General features: G+C 42.9%; 1 protein-coding gene and 1 pseudogene across 3 annotated transcripts; one reads left to right on the forward strand and one right to left on the reverse strand.

Moving 5' to 3' along the window:
- The first annotated feature begins 948 nt into the window (after positions 1 to 948).
- On the forward strand, positions 949 to 3686 carry LOC137793656 (angiopoietin-related protein 4-like; annotated as a pseudogene).
- A 999-nt stretch (positions 3687 to 4685) lies between these two features.
- Positions 4686 to 16180, reverse strand: LOC137793654 (dipeptidyl peptidase 9-like). Of its 3 annotated transcripts, none has more exons than XM_068589927.1 (21): positions 15816 to 16180; positions 14418 to 14508; positions 13268 to 13512; positions 12871 to 12983; positions 12405 to 12578; positions 11394 to 11562; positions 11185 to 11295; positions 10881 to 11009; positions 10486 to 10547; positions 10300 to 10400; positions 9980 to 10157; positions 9737 to 9896; positions 8936 to 9015; positions 8369 to 8539; positions 7570 to 7705; positions 7305 to 7450; positions 7076 to 7222; positions 6676 to 6828; positions 6356 to 6498; positions 6139 to 6250; positions 4686 to 5809 (listed from the first exon to the last, which is right to left on the reverse strand). In XM_068589927.1, the coding sequence occupies exons 2-21, from the start codon at positions 14471 to 14473 to the stop codon at positions 5717 to 5719; spliced, it is 2679 nt and encodes an 892-aa protein (XP_068446028.1). In that variant the 5' UTR covers positions 14474 to 14508; positions 15816 to 16180; the 3' UTR covers positions 4686 to 5716. The 3 variants fall into 3 exon arrangements, with proteins under 3 accessions (XP_068446028.1, XP_068446029.1, XP_068446030.1); XM_068589928.1 differs by having other exon boundaries at positions 14773 to 16180; XM_068589929.1 differs by lacking the exons at positions 14418 to 14508; positions 15816 to 16180 and having other exon boundaries at positions 12871 to 13036; positions 13268 to 13341.
- Positions 16181 to 16333: the final 153 nt, after the last annotated feature.

The raw sequence follows: 16333 nt of genomic DNA on the forward strand, positions 1-16333 counted from the left end.
GCGGCCTGAGGGTTGAACTTTCCCCTACTTCTCACACTGACTCCTCCATCTTTGAATGTTCTGCAGCATTCCTGATCCACGCTGAAGACGGGCAGCGACACGCCCGCCTCCCTCTGACATAAACAACAATAGTCAACTATCAGTGTTTTATTTGTGGAGGTCGAAGAAACTAAAACTGGTCGTTACATCTTGTTTACCAATCTACAAAACTAAACTATTTTGTCTATTTCTTTATCTGAATTCCCACACAAAACTTAAACAAATAAAAAAAAAACAGACACTTTGGTATTGGTTTAAATGTTTGAGTAAATTAAACACATTGTTTGAATACAATTAGTCTGTCGGAGATGAAAAATGCTAAAAGTTGGATCCAATGCTTCGTTAATGAAAAGAGAATATAAACAAATAAATGCTTGTGGTGTACAATATTATTGTGTTACATAGAAGAAAAACAATAAGCCAATTGATTGATATTCAGACACTATGGAGTCATTTCTCAAATGTAAAAATCTTTGGTCATATTATATTTTTTAATGTTTGGTCGGTCTTATATTCTATTTTTTACTGTTTGGTCAGACAAAAACAAGACAATTAATGAATTATTTGAGTCATTTTATGGAAACTACAAGGCGAAAACGAGAAAAAAAAGAGTAACATTTTAGAATAAAACTATTTTTTTTTTCAAAAAACTACAAATCACAAGCTGAAGTTTGGTAGAAACGCTCAGTTTGAGCTTTGAAAGTAAAACAGAAGCCATGTCAAGTTCTTTTATCAGTCAGTGATTCAGAGCAAAGTCTGCATAAGGGTGACTGAAGACCTGCCACGCCCCCAGCCTCTCGTCCTCCCGCCTCCAAGCTCTGATAGCCAATCAGAAGAGCCCTCTGCTGCAGCCTTGAGCTATAAAAATCCCTCCGTGCTGTGCAGAGACAGACATTAAACCAGCTTTCATCCTGAAAACAGACTCCCAGCTGGACACAAAGATGAACATGCCACAGCTCCTCATCGTCGCGACCATTTTGGTGCACGCGGCGGACGCCTTCCCCGCAGACAGGAGAGCGGCGCCTGGCCGGGACAAACAAGCCTCCTGGGACGACATGAACGTGGTGGCTCACGGCCTCCTGCAGCTGGGCCAGGGTCTGAAGGAGCACGTGGACAAGACCAAAGCCCAGATGAGGGACGTCAACGCCAAGCTGAAGGCCTTCAACGACACGGTGGCCGAACTGGAGAGGAAGCGAGATGAAGCTCTGAAGGCGAGAACCAAAGAGGAGGAGGAGGAGGAGAGGGAGAGGCTGGCGGCAAAGCTGGCTGAGGAGGTGAGGGCCAAGGTGGAGGAGGTGAAGGCCCAGAGCGAGGACATCCACACCAGGATGGACCGACTGGAGGAGAAGGTGGACGAGGTTCTCAAAGAGCCGACTCTGGTCCACAACCACAGCGATCACACGGGCGTCCCTTTCATCCAGGTGAGAAGAGAAGAATGCTGCTGTAAATGTGCAAATGTGTAGCTCTGCAAGTGAGAAATGGAAACATATGGTCCAGTAAATGTTCTAAAAAGGGGCCACATCCCTCAAGAGATTGTTTTTTATAATGTTAAAACACACTGCAACAGCTGGTCTGAAGCCAAATATGATAAAGCAGTAGCAGCTACTCCTACAGTAGTTTGTAAAATAGTCTCCCATCTACATTCCTCCACGTTGGATGTACTATTTTGAAACAAAGCCGAACTGTAAAGCTGACGAGACGTATTTTTTTTCCAGCATCTGGTAGCGGCTCAGAACAGACGCATCGACCAGCTGGTGGAGAAAATCAAGCAGCAACAAGAGAAACTGGAGAAGCAGAGTCGGCACCTGCAAACCCTGCAAATCAAGGTGAGCCTCACAGACGTACAAACATGCGACCTTTTTCGGCCGCAGGGTGAAGATCACTTTTGCTTTAAGGAGATTGAGTGATTGATTATAGTTTCCTGATCCTCCAGGTTGCACACAAGAGAGTCAAATCACACCGACGGAGAGACGAGGAGACGGCGCTGAGAGGAGAGCCCGAAGAGACGAGCCGAGACGCATCAGGTAAGAAAGTTTAAAGGCGACGGAGATAAAGTCGCTCTGAGGGGGGAAGGAAAGAAATCTAGATGAGCGATGATATTGAAATGACTTCAACCAGCAGTCCAGCAAATGTTATTCAGTTTACAGAAAGAGAACAGAGGAGCTATTCATTCAACTAAGTGACATAAGAAAAACAACAAAAAAATCACCTTTGCACCCGAGTTTATTACACTTGACTCGCTGGCAGAGCGCTTCACAGGCGGTCCAAAGAGCAGTAGAAATTGCAGACAGCAGCTTTTAAACACAACAACAGTACAAGTACAGTATTGTGTTTGGACATGGGAAGGTCACAAGGTGCCAAAAAAAAGCAGCTAAAGTGTGACCAAAACCAGATTCCTGTCCTGATTTAAATGTCCTAAAAGCTCAAATCATCTGATCAGTTTTCCGTTTTGTTCCCTTCTCTTTTCTCAGGTTTGGCCCGAGACTGTCACGACCTGTTTGTACGAGGGCAGCGAGCCAGCGGCGTCTACACAATCCAACCGCAGAGCTCCCGGGCCTTCAACGTCCTCTGTGAAATGACTTCCGGTGAGTCCAACGGGAGCTCAACAGCATAACTCGCAGTCCTACGACAGGAGACATTTTAGTTCAGACGGCTGCGATGTGATGAGACTCTGAAGCTCAATCTTCTCTCTCTCTCTCTGCAGAAGGAGGATGGACTGTGATCCAGAAACGTCAAGATGGATCCAAGAATTTCAACCAGCTGTGGGAAAGCTATAAGAAAGGCTTCGGCAACCTGAACGGTAAGAAACGTCATCTCGAAGAAGTTCTTTAAACATAACTGTGTCACTAAAACTCAACCTAACCTCAACATTTCTCCCTTCAGGCGAGTTCTGGTTGGGCTTGGAGAGCATCCACTCCCTCACCCAACAGGGCCAGTACATCCTGCAGGTGGCGCTGTCCGATCGGGTGGGAGAGCGGCAGGCTCGCTATCGACTCCAGCTCGAAGGAGAAGAGAAGCAGTTTGCGCTCCACCTGCAGCAGGAGGAGTCTTCATCGGGGGCCGAGGAGAAAATAATGACGACCGAGAATCCGGCCTTTCTTTTTCCACGGCCGACCGAGACAACGACCTCGCCGCTGACGTCAACTGCGCTGCGCTTCTCTCCGGTACGACGAGCGACGCCTCAACACCTCCACACACCCAAAGTGTCTTAACGCCGGGGGGGAAAACATGAATGGAACAAAAGTGTTGCTATAAAAATGCTCTTTTTGTTGTTGTTGCTGCAGGTGGTTGGTGGTTCAGTAGTTGCGGAGAGTCAAATCTCAACGGCAGATATCCCAGAAGGCCGAGCGTGCTCAGACGGCAGCAGCCCAGAAGACAAGAGATGTTCTGGTCGTCCACGAGGGGACGACACGGCGTGAAGGCCACGCTGCTGAAGATCGCGCCCGCCACAATAAAACAATGAGCCTCAAACAGCAGAGGACCAACCAAAGAAAACACTAATTCTAATGGATCATTCAATATTTCTATGCTATGCCATACGATCAATAATCGTCATATTGACATTTGTTTATTCCCTTTATAAGGACTTTTTGTAATATAATGTATGTTTTTAATACTGTGCAGTGTATTATCTTTATCATTTATACATGTCCAACATTTTATATTTCGTTTACATGAAGTGAATGAGAATAAAGTTTTGAAAACGTTTAATAAATCTCGGTTCCTTGTTGCTGCTTGAAGGCAAATCGGCTCACAAACCTCTCAAGGAAATGAAAAACCACACAGAAACAAATATTTTACACTTCAAGTCCTTCACGTACATATATTAGTTACGCCAGTCTTTTTATATAAAAGGTCAAAAATAAAATAACACAAACTGTACATGCGTGTATTGAAAAGGTGAGAGTGCTTCATCTGTGGTGTGAAGTACATAAACATACATGTGCAGTTTTGATATGGAGGCCTGTGACTTATATTAAGGGAATATTCATTACAATAGTTGGCACAGTGCGATGGTTGTGTAATATCTCTCGAGGTTCAGACAAAATGATTTCTTTAAAAACTTCTTCCTGCTGCGGAAATGATGAAGACAGAGGACACGTTCAAGTGAGAGAGGAAGCTCAAAAAGCTCTTTATCTCAAGTAAAAATGTTCTTTAAATTATATTCTTGTGAAATGATTGTTGAGCCTGTGTTTGTGCAATTTAATGTGAAACTGAACACAGTAAATGTCTTCTTACTGCCGCTTTCCTCGACAACCTTCAACAACAAAAAGGATGTTTTCTTTTGGTGCTTCATATTTTTATTTGGAGTTAGTAAATTTGACTTGTGACGTCCATGTTGACAAGAGTTGTGCTCATAAGCCCTCCGTTTATGAATCTGGCAGATTTATTGGGTTTGATTTAATTGGTTTATGTTGAACTTTTATCCCCTGAACTAAAAACATCAAAAGCCCACAAGGTTTATCTAACTGCCTGAACATTGAAGGGATTTTTTTTTTGTTATTTTAGAAACAAATTGTGTTTAAAATACTATTAAAAACAGTACTTTTCATTTCACTTATCTTAAAACCTTCGGGTGCGGGGGTGAAGTTCACTTCTGTTTATTTCTTCAATATCCGAGAGGAACAGGTCACGGGAGTCATCAGACACATGCATAACAAGGCATTTTATTGTCGTCGGTCGTCAGACAGATTCCCTGATATATACTATACGAGCAAGGCACCTCAGACTGCTAACAGTTGTCATACATCATCTCATAAGTCCGTTTGTTGGCACCAAGGCAAAAATATGGAATATGTGCAAAATTCCTCAGCAGCAGCAGAAGGAAAAAAGAGGCTCCCCACAAAAGTTAAGCAAGCGAGTAAGCGAGTGAAACAGCAACAGGTCGCTACATAATTCCACCTTCTATGAATACATAATAATTCATAAAAATATGTTTCAACAGTAAACAAAAACGTGGCGTGTGATTTTTTTTTTCCCGCGTAAATCTGCCAAAGTGTGGCACAGCACATACGAAGTCATCTCTGATGATGACGAGAGGGCACAGAGTACACGACGAGGGGTTAAGAGCTTGCTCGTATGCTCTTACAGAGCTTTACGTTGGCAAACAGGACTCCAGTGTTTATTCACACACACGGGGAAACGGTCAGCAGTCGGGTCCCAGAAACACAGAAATGAGAGTTCAATAAAAAAATTAATAAAAAAAAAAAAAAAGGAATCGCAAGAAGAAAAAAAAAAAGACAAAGTTGCTCGTCCACTTCTGTTCTGGTTGCATTGCTGACAAAGTTGATGTTTAAAACATCAATGTGAGTGTCTGTTCCACCGTCTGCCGTCACCTCAAAGAGCCGCCGCCCCGCCGTTTGATTTGGGGCTAAAAAGGCGATCCGTCAGATTTCCCGACACTGACAAATACAGTGTTGACTACTTCCTCTCAGCAGTGGATCTCACTTATGTATCGATGCTAAAACGCTCCAGCACCTTGAAGAGTGACACAAAAAGAAGACCCTTGAGGCGTGATGAGGTATGGCGGAGCTTGCAGTGAGTATTATATCGTAAAATCGAGGGAGAGGTTGAAGATGATGCGGGTTTAAATAAATGGAAGGAAAGAGGAAACAAGGAGACAAGGAGAGGAGGTTAATAAGCAAAGGGAGGAAAGGTCAGTGTGTCGCAAGTCTTATCAGAGGTTCTGCTGGAGGAAGTGCAGCAGCGTGATCTCGTAATGTTCTCCGGACTCTGGACATCGGATGCTGTGTCGCTCGTTGGGATAAATCTGGAAGAAGAAAAAAACAGACGACTGTCAGCTGGATTGTTTTAATGTTTCACATTTTACATCCTGTTTCATATTGAATTAAACTGCATAATGTTAGTGGATGTTTTTTCTACTCCCTCTCTTCTTCCAGCTGCCGTCTTGTTTTAGACGCAACACAACAGATTGTCCTTAACATGCTTTGTCGTGTGTTGAATGATGGAGGTTTTGCCTCGTGACCGTCGTTCTTTATACTAAGAGTTTCGGCCTCCTAAGACTTTATTAAAAGAAATGGATCCAGACTCAGTTTCACATCTTCGTCACAGACTTCCCTGAAGTCAGCATCCTCTTACCTGCAGGCTGTAAGGCTTCCCCGCCTTGATGAGTTGAGACACCAAGAAGTTAGTGTGAAAAAAGTGCACATTCTCATCGAGGAAGCCGTGCAGGATCAGCAGTCGGTTGGGCCTTTGTTTAACAGAGAGATGCAATTCTTAGTCTCTTTGCTATTGGTCAGATATAAAAATAGTATAAAAGCAGTATAATATGACGTCATAACATGAGCGCTCTCACTCGTTGGGGAGTTTGTCGACGTGCAGGGCGACCGAACAGGCCTCGTATCCCTTCTGGTTTTTGTCGGGCGTGTCCAGATACCGCTCTGTGTAGCCGGTGTCGTAGGCCATCCACAACGTCACTGGAGCTCCTGCGATGGCGACCTGCGAAACCCAAACAAAACCATGTTTTAGTATTTCTTTCCTCTAAAGAAATACACTTCAGAAATGTGGCAAAAAGGTGTAGATTTAGTTGTGTGTTATGAGATTTATGAAGCCATTTAAAGACACACACACAGTCAGAGTATTACATAAACGTATTATAACATTAGTGGCTTTGACCTTGAAGATGTCCGGCTTGTGGATGAGGCCCATAAGAGACAGGAAGCCTCCGTACGACCAGCCGTGGATGGCGACACGACTCAGGTCCACAAACTTGTACTTTTCAGCGACGTAGTGTAAACCCTCCACTTGGTCTTCGATCTCCACTTGACCCTGAGGAGGAGATCAAAAAGGTAACTCACCTGGCATTACAATACAATCGACATCCAATATGCACAAATAAACTCCATCTTAATCAGAGTATGATGACTACATGTTATCATCGAGAAAGGAGGTCATGAAACACCTTTTATTACCAGTAAATTGCTTCATTTCCTCTGTAAATACTTTCTTTCAGAGTAAAACATGTGGATAAAATACTCAAGTCTTTCAGGGGAGATTTCCTCAATGTGTCCACTACCATTTTGTCCTTCACAGCTCCTTCAAACTTGAGTCCCCGCTGACAGGAACCTCGTCCGTCGATGACCAGCACAGCGTAGCCGAGGAAAGCCAGCGTGCTCAGCCGCAGGTACTTCACTCCTTTATAAGAGTTATTCACTAACTGGACCTGGGAGGAGAACAGTCACGTCAAGGAAGCTTATTTAAGTCTGCTGGACATGAATCTCCTGTGACAGTGGAAGGGATCAAACCTGCGGGCCGCCGTAAACAAACACCACAGTCGGGTGCTTCCTGCCGGGGACCAGGTGGTGGGGTTTGTACAACATGCCGTACAGCTCGAAGCCCGACTTCCCCGTGAAGCTGAAGATCTCCGGAGGAGTGCAGTCGAAAGGGAAACCTGGAAATGTGCACGAGTCTGACGTTAAAATGAGAAACAGAAAACAGGAGAGAAGGGGAAGGAAACCGGCACAGCTGCCAGACATTATTTTACCCCTCATAAACGTTTGTTTTAAGTACCAGCGGACTCCATCATGCTCGCCCAGAACTGAGGCTCTTTGTGCAGCGGGGCGTCGTCGGGGCCCTGCAGCTTGTAGATGTGCACGCAGGGAGCGGCGGTCAAGCTGCTGTAGTGGCTCACAAACATGTCGAAGGTCTGCAAGAAGAAAGACATTCAATATAAATTACACAATGAAGGGTTCAATTGCAAAGATAGACAGTTTAATACACAATCTCATACATATAACATCCCTTACAGTTTATATTTCTGCTGACACTTTACACTGTAATACAGGAACATAAACTGCCATTTTTCTTTTAATTATCATATATATAATTGAGGTATTTTGAACACTGATGCCAATACTGTTTTGAGGATGTTGATGATATTTTGTGACTGTAAATAATGTTATTATATAAATGTGCTTCTGAAACTGCTGGGGTACTTTTAACACGCATGAAACACACAAACAAAAGTACAGTGTTGTGTCTGCTTTTTTAACACTGTATTGAAGCCTCCATCATATCAGAGAGCACAATGAATTAAATATAATCTGTTGAATCTCTAAATCGTAATTTAAGTCACAAATTCAAGATGTATGCACTCAAGACGTTCTGATAGCGTCACTGAGAACACATGCTGTACATTTATTTTGCAGTTAAACCTTCTGGAGACAGAAGTTACTACGTTATCTGACATAAAAGTGAATGTCCATGCAGGTGTGGGTCTCATTACTTCTACTGGGCGGCGGCTGGATGATTTATGTGCATTAGGATGACGTTACACTCGACCCGAGACGTCCGTGTGTGTGTTACAGACCTGGCTCACTGAGCAGCTGTGGGAGAAGCCGGGTTTTGTGAGTCGGACGATTTCAGCCGGGGATTCGTAGCTCACGACGTAAAGGTGATGCTCCAGAGGAGAGTCTCTGGTTCCCTGGAAGTAAACCAGCTTCGCTGCCTCGTCCACCCAAATCTGAGGACTTGATGACCGCTGCAAAGAAACAAAAAAAACAGTCAGAAACAGTGTTTCTGTGTTTTGTTGACACAAAAATAAAGAAAGAAGGTTTCAGAACATCCCCGTCTTATTATATTCGTTGTCATAGTTCTAACAAAATATACTTTTTCTACATTATCCTTACAAAGTCTGGATTATACATATACGGAGCATAAAGACAGGATTCAATACTCCGTATTTAAAGAGTTTAGTGTGAAGCTCAGATAAGTATTTTGTCATATTCTTCACATTTAATAAGGAATCAGGTCAACACATAATATATAGTTGTAGATAATAACTACATATTATTTGACGGTGATTCATTTGTGCTGCTCTGGAACAAATACGATTAAACTTCAGTCACCTTGACCAGATGTGTGAGCGAAGCTTTACCTTTGCTCCGTGATTGGCCAGCACCTCCCACTCCCCACTGGTGATGGTGACCTCCTCTTTGACTGGACACTTGAAATCATCTGGTGAGAGAGGGGAGAAGATCAATTGACTTGTTTTTTTCCAACAAAAGGAATCTTTACATTACTTATTTTGGTTCTTATCAATACCACAGTACTGATCCAGCACCTCTCAAAATAATAAATGACCTTTTAATGAACGCCTTATCATTCTGCTGCTGTATTTATTTACGGCCTTTGACACCACCATCAGATAGACTCAAGTACTGGGTGGACATATTTGGTACATGTTTCTCATAATATCTGTCAAAAGGTAAGTTGTAAAATAAATCTTCCCAGTCCTGTTTGTTAGAAATGTATGTTTTGAGCAGTATATAACAGAAACTAATCTACATGCTTTCATCTCAGACTTCTGATGGGACAATTTGTCTGGTTCACCCGAGCTGAGAATGTGCTTGTTGATGACGTTACTGTGACAAGTTGAAAGATGTGTTTGATTTAATACGTGCAAGGGGATCGTTTTGAAATCTGGAGTCTGAGATTGATTACTTTAGTCTTGTAGTCTTGATCTTTTATACAGGCTGTGATATAAATGTGTATAGCTGTTGAAAAATGTGTTGACGTGTTGAATTCATTGTCTGTCTCGTTTGAAATGTAAATATGTGTTGGAGGGATCGTTTTGAGGCTCGATTGCTTTGGTCTGCGCCGGTACATAACTCGTTGTCTTTTCATTCCAGTAAACTTTTTGCTGATAGAAACTGCTCGATCACTCTCGTGACGTTACCTTCAGAGTGCACGTAGCCGTTGGCCCAGTTGTAGCTGCCCTGCTGTAACGCCGCTGTGATCTTATACAGGTGACAGAAGCCAGTTTTGGATTCATTTACTGCTATGAAGCTGATGTCATCCTCACTGGTTTGGATGAACGGATGGAAGATGTCGTGCACCTGAAAGACAAATCAAGTTTTTGAAATCAAATCGGCTCTATTTTTTTTTCACAAGAGCCTTAACACGACGTGTTGGGCCTCACGTTGATCCAGATGTCGCTGGTCTCCTGGTAGATGATGAAGGGATGGACGGCGTCCCCCAGGGCCTCGAGGCACTCGCGCCTGTCGGCTTCGTCCTGATGTGCAGGGACGAAGAGCGCCGGAGGCAGCAGGACCAACTGGAGGCGCTGCTGCCGTCGGTCCATCATGACCGCCCACGCACTGACACACAGGAAGAGGAACAGCTGTAAGGCACGCGCAGTGTACGGGCTCCATGTTACAACTTTTTGTTTTTTTTTGGAACATGTCAAGGTTTAAAGACTACGAACGGTGCTTTTAAAATTAGGTTGTTTTTTTTTTTTACTATCTTCCGTCTTTTGTCCATCCGGCTCTGGTGATGTATTCAGCGCCAGGGAAGAGGCTGGCGAAGGGAACGGGCAACTCCTTCTCCTGCGTGCTGACAATCTGAAGGGCGACACGACGAGAAGCGTTTGAACTTCTCTCGGAAAAATAGCTTTCTGTGAACTCTGTTTTATGGCACTGGACTCACTTTGCCAAGATTGTCTGTTCGGATTTCTGCTATTTTGAGATTAATATCTGGATTCTTGCTGCCTGAAAACAAAACACAGTTGCATATCGACACGATACCTTTTTAAATATAAATCTAGACGTCTGCAAATAAGAGTCATGCTGTATTAACTGAGCACAACATACATGCACAGAGTTTAAAAAAAGCACCCATTGAAGTTCTTCTAGAGCAGTTTTCTGATTTTATCTTTATTAACGCTAAAAACTAAGCTAAAACACGTCAAGAAAAGTCCACAGGGCATCCTTTAAAAAATAATATTTCTTTTAATTATACAAATCCAAACAACAAATGTAGCACATATTTAAAAATGTAAATTCAAAATGTATGAATCAAAAGCATGCGTGTCCGTGTTGTACCTGCGCGTGGGTATCTGTAGACGTCGGTCTTGCGCTCCTCCAAAGCCGGAGATGGAACATGAATGATCTCAACTTCAGACTCATCCACTTCCTCGTAAAGAATCTGGAGAGTCTTACCACCGTCTGACTCTGAACCAGAGAGAAAACCAGTAAAACCAGTAAAGGTTGAATCAAAATCATCTTGAAAACGTAACACAGGTGAAGTTTCATACAGACAAACTTAAGTAATCCATCTTTACTTGATTGCCTCCTTGCTAAGAAGCTCACGACAGCCTCACATCTATGTGACGTCTGTATTTCTCACCTTCACGAGCGGCTGGTGACCACCAGTATCCGGTGAAACGGTCGAACTCTTCCTGCGTGACAAAAGTGGCAATGCCGGCAGATTTGGGGTCTTCTTTTGGGTTATTAATACCTACAATAAAAGCAGAGAACAATAGAAACACTGTGTGAAAACGTCAAAGTCCCAGGTGAGACTCTCCAGGAACGTGGGTCTCATTTCTCATTCCTGACCTTTGTGGCAGAAGGTCAGCCTCCTCTCTTCACCCGTCTCGGTGCTGGTCACCCAAATGTCATTGTTGTTGATGAAGCCAATGAAGTTGGGGTCCCCAGGGCAGATCTTGGGGTCCATGCGTGTGCCTGAACTCTGGCTCTTAATTTCAACAGGATGCATGGGAGAAGTCTGCACAGAGAAGCTGTAGTTGTAGCTCCACACGGCCATGAATCAAATCATGTGGCTAATTTAAACTAGTTTTGTACTCGTTAGAGGTCATGTCAAGATAAATGTACATGTGGCCAACTCGTCATAATTTGGGACTAAACCCAAATACTCAAACAGGGGAACTGAGTCCTTTTCTTCTATCCCCACTACTCATAGTCGCCACTTTCCTCAGCTCAGCTCCCAGTTCAACCAGTAGAGACTGACCTCTGGTGGTCAGAGCTGTGAACTACATCACATCGCCTCAATGCAGCGAATTGGTTTAATAGAAAGAGGTAATTTTGAATATATTGAAAATAATTGCTGGATTTTTAAATGCCCTGGTATATTGTAATACCTTGATGGCGTCCGAGTCTAATATCAGACTAGAATTGTTTTTAACATCATGCTACTTTCCTGTAAAAAATATGCATGCCCAAAAGATCATTAATTTTAGAAAAATATGTATCTCAAATGTAAACATAAAATGTAAAAAATAAAAATGTAAAAAAAGTCATTGCTACAGCTTTAGTCACAATTATTTCTCAAACAAAAATAGGAGCTCTAGTGAGGGTGAATTTTCCAGTTGAAAAATAAACGTGTCAGCGCTTCATGGTGGACAAACGGTGTAATAATTAAACTGTTTTCAAATGAACTCAACTAAATCTGTACCATTTCTGTAAAGTAATTACTTGCATGTGACATATAGCCCAATACAGATATGTATGTGATGAGCTAATTGAGCCTGATATTGACCATTTCATACAATCTTATCCATACTTGTCTGTGTGACACTAAAAGTCTTGTTTCACTGTCCTTTAACTCACAGTGAAGCTGTTGTTTCCACCGTCCCGGCAATAGTACAGACTGCTGTTGGCCTGGAACAGGAAGAGGCCGCTGGGTCGGTGGTAATCATAGGAGGTGATGCCAGACACCCCCAAGCGTTTCCTTTCTCGCAGCAGCTCCTCCTCCCGCGAAAAGCCCCCGTGGTGAGGGCTGGCCTGAGGTCAGGGGTGACAGGAGGACACACAATGTGACAATACTGGCCGAGCGAGGTCAAAGTCGAAGAGGGCATGGAAAACAAACAAGAATATAAATATAACCACTTATCTGATCTCTCTTCAGCAAAAACAACTCATGTTTATGAAATCAGGTGGTCGGGATTATTTTGTCTTTACAAAAACATCTTTTTTTTAAGATGCTCTTACTGAAGGAGTGGGGTCATGATTGTCCCGTGAACAATCTGGTTCGGATCACATTAAAGTGTCGGAGTGGGCTGTAAATCCTTCTCACCTGAAAGCGATCCAGCATCTTTTTCCACGACAAAACCAACAGAGCATCTTTGCGGATCTTCTTGGGAATGTCCGAGTAGAGCAAAGCGTTGTCCCTGCTGGCGTACGGCATTCCTGTGAGCGCAGAGACGCTCGGTCAACGACCGAGCTGCCATGTGTACAGTTCTCTGCAAATGCCATCACACACACACACACACACACACACTACACCTAACTGCTTGAAACATGGAGGCGGCAAAGAAAGGCAACCGCTTTGCAGGAATTGTGTGAACGACAGATGAAGAACAAAAGTAGAAAGATACCAAAACGGTGTTCCTGTACGAGCTATCAGCCTGAAAACGAATACATATTCACAACAACTGTGACATGTGACAGCTTTCAGGTGAACCCAAGCTCACCAAGGTAGTAGATGCGGTGGGAGTGCGGACTGGTCTCGTCCTTCTGGATGAACTGGAAGTCGTGCGGCGCCTTGTTAATGACCACGCCTGTGTTCTTGCGGCTGTTGTGGATGATCTTCCGCAGGCCGTCCCACGTATGCTTCTCCACCTGGAACTGTGCGGGGTTCACATCCTCCATCTCCACCACCTCTGTGCTGTCGGAGAGCTCGTCCACCCCGGTCATGCCTGCCAGTGCCCGCCTGATTCTGCGGATCGTAACTCAAATTGATCAGATACATCGCCAGTAAACCACAAAGGGAAAGTAACACTAACAAGCGTGTGTACATCTCTGATTGAGGAAGGTATATTTTACCTAACTGAATCAGACGTTCTGACAGACCATGTATTGGTCTACTAGTCCTATAATGTAGATGTTGGATAATGTGGTCAAAACATATTTAAGATATCTTTTCATGGTGTTTGCAAAGGTAGCAGCGTGGGACAATGGATGGCGATCTGTTGAATAGATTAACCTTATTAATGTAGACCTCATCTGAGACAACAATTCCCTACTACCCAAAAACCTTTCTGGCTTCCAAATAATCCAGCAATCGCACACTTTATACTCCACCACCCAGAAACATGCACCGACATGATGGTTTGGAAAGAGTGGCTTTTAACGATAAGACGGGACATGCTACATACGTAGGTAACAGAAGCTCTGAGAGCAGAGGTGGGCAGTGGGAAAAAAACAGTGTGCAGATAAATTAAGGATTTATTTTAACACAAACGCACCGCACAAACGGAAAAGAGACGAACTGAAAGCACCCGACACATTGGTAGTAATGTTTAACTTCTGGACACTAGCTCTTGGCAGCTTATAATATAAAATAAAATCAACTAATGTCAAGATTGTTTTTCAATTAAAAGCAAGTATTTAAATAAAAATACAAACTATTTATTTTACCTAATCATTTTTAATTGTGCGTTTATGCAAATAACCACTATGGATGACCATAACAAAAGTACATTTAGGATTTTTGATGGTTTATACTAAATCCTTTTTCGGGAAGGGCCGAAAAAAAGTTGAATCTGAATCAGCCAAAAAACTTTTTTTTTGTTTAAACAAACAAATACAGTTCTGACAGCTGTAGGGTTAAATGTCTCCTACCTTTCCTGGCCGTCTTCTGTTTTGTCTTCAGTTTTCCGCCTCTTTACTTTGTGCATTAACTGTTCAACGACCCAGGACCAGCACTGACTCCCTGTTGGGAAACCAAGTCAACACATAAGAAGTGAAGATGTCAAAACAGACAAAAACAAAACCACACGTCGTTACACGGCAGCACAAACAGATCATTTAAACACTTCTTAATATAATGCGAGAATCTAGACGATGACTGAAGCTGAGCTCAGACGCTATTGTCAGCTAAAAACAGTGAATCTGTTACTGAAGTGACGGCTCTGGACGTCTCCATGCTGCTTCATGGTGGAGCTGCTGCTCCTCAGATGACCATCGCCACACTTACGGCTGTGCGTTCCTGATATGGGGGTCTCATTGAGTGTGACTCAGCGGCATGACGCTTCAACGCCTGTGTCATAACTGTGGCAAATGTTACACTGTCCCTCCACATTTTACTGGAGGCTGTGCCTTTGCCCACGGGCCTAACGGACGAGCAAATTCTTCAGAAGTTCATTCCCAAAAAACAACGACTGGCAACATCCTGGGTCTGAAAGAAAAACAAATGCTTTGTTTGTAAATTTTTTACACGAGTTGATGAGAGGGAACTGTCATGCAAAGGAAACAACTAAAACTGAAAGGTTACTTTTTTTTATTCATTCATTCTTCCCAATATAACGCCACCTGTTGTCACGTGACTGGAGAGCAAGGTGACATGAAGATGATCAAACTCCATCTGTTGATGAAGGCTGCGAGTTTTGTGCTCCACAGAAACCTACTGAATGGGTTACTTTTGATTCCTTGCTTAATTTCACTCATTTCTTTAGGATATAAACAATCTTTATACATTATGTTTGTGTTTAGAAGCCGGATGAAAAACTCTTTGGGCCGTCTTTTTTCACTGCAGACTATGTTTAGCCTAAAAGATGAGCCCATGAATACACACATTTGAGAATATAGTAAATACTCTCAATGTGTTTCCCACATAATTCATAGCTTTGTTTTGTCCACACAACAATATCGCCTTCTTCAGTGAAACAGCAGACTGTGTTTACATGGAAAACACAAATAAACATGTTACAAGTCATTAAAAAAAAAGCGATAACGGCTGAATCCCTGATTGTAAAGTCCCAGTTTATTCTCCCAGTCTGGATATGAACACACAGACCCCGTCACGGTTTTGATCATCTGTGGCATCACCTTCTTTTCAGCATGTATGTTTCCGAACATCCGTGTTTAAAATCATCAATGTTGTGTGACGGACACTTCCAAACCTGAACGAGGCTATCGCGGACACCCTGGGGTGCGATATTGCTCTCCGTTACCTCGGCTAGCACCCGAGCAGCCGAGCGGACCGGACACAGAAAAACATTCATTCATTTTCCAGCTTACTCTTTCTGCCCCAAAACCTCGAAAGCCTTCCTGCTTCTGTCGAAGAAACATCCGAGTTGGGACACAAGGGTCAGGCTGTGAATAAGTGACAGAGGTCCGGTGACGTTACTTCACAGAGGGATGCTAGCTTAATGCTAGCTTAATGCTAATGTGCGTACAACGCGGAAATAGCTGGAAAAAAACAATCGAGATGACGACCTTTGACCCGGATGTTGTATTCTGTTACACTGCGTGTCAGAAATAGATTTACATTTGTTTTTGTACAGCAGAAATAACCCAAATAATAGTCTGTGGAAATAAAAACATAATAAAAGAAGTTCGTAATTATATAGTCATTTCTAGTTTCATTTCAAGTGTTGATTGTAAAAAAAAGAAGAAAATGTTATATTTAAATTTGCTTTTTGAGGATCAGTATTCCAACAGACTTCAAAAAGTCTTTTGTACCTTAATTTAATCTAAAAAAAAAAGTACCAATAATTCATATTTTCACCTAAAAGGCTACAACAAATCTTTTTTTT

Source organism: Clinocottus analis, unplaced genomic scaffold (assembly GCF_023055335.1).
Source record: "Clinocottus analis isolate CAN_PGR_092001 unplaced genomic scaffold, fCliAna1.0.p SCAF_23, whole genome shotgun sequence".
NCBI lineage: Eukaryota > Metazoa > Chordata > Actinopteri > Perciformes > Cottidae > Clinocottus > Clinocottus analis.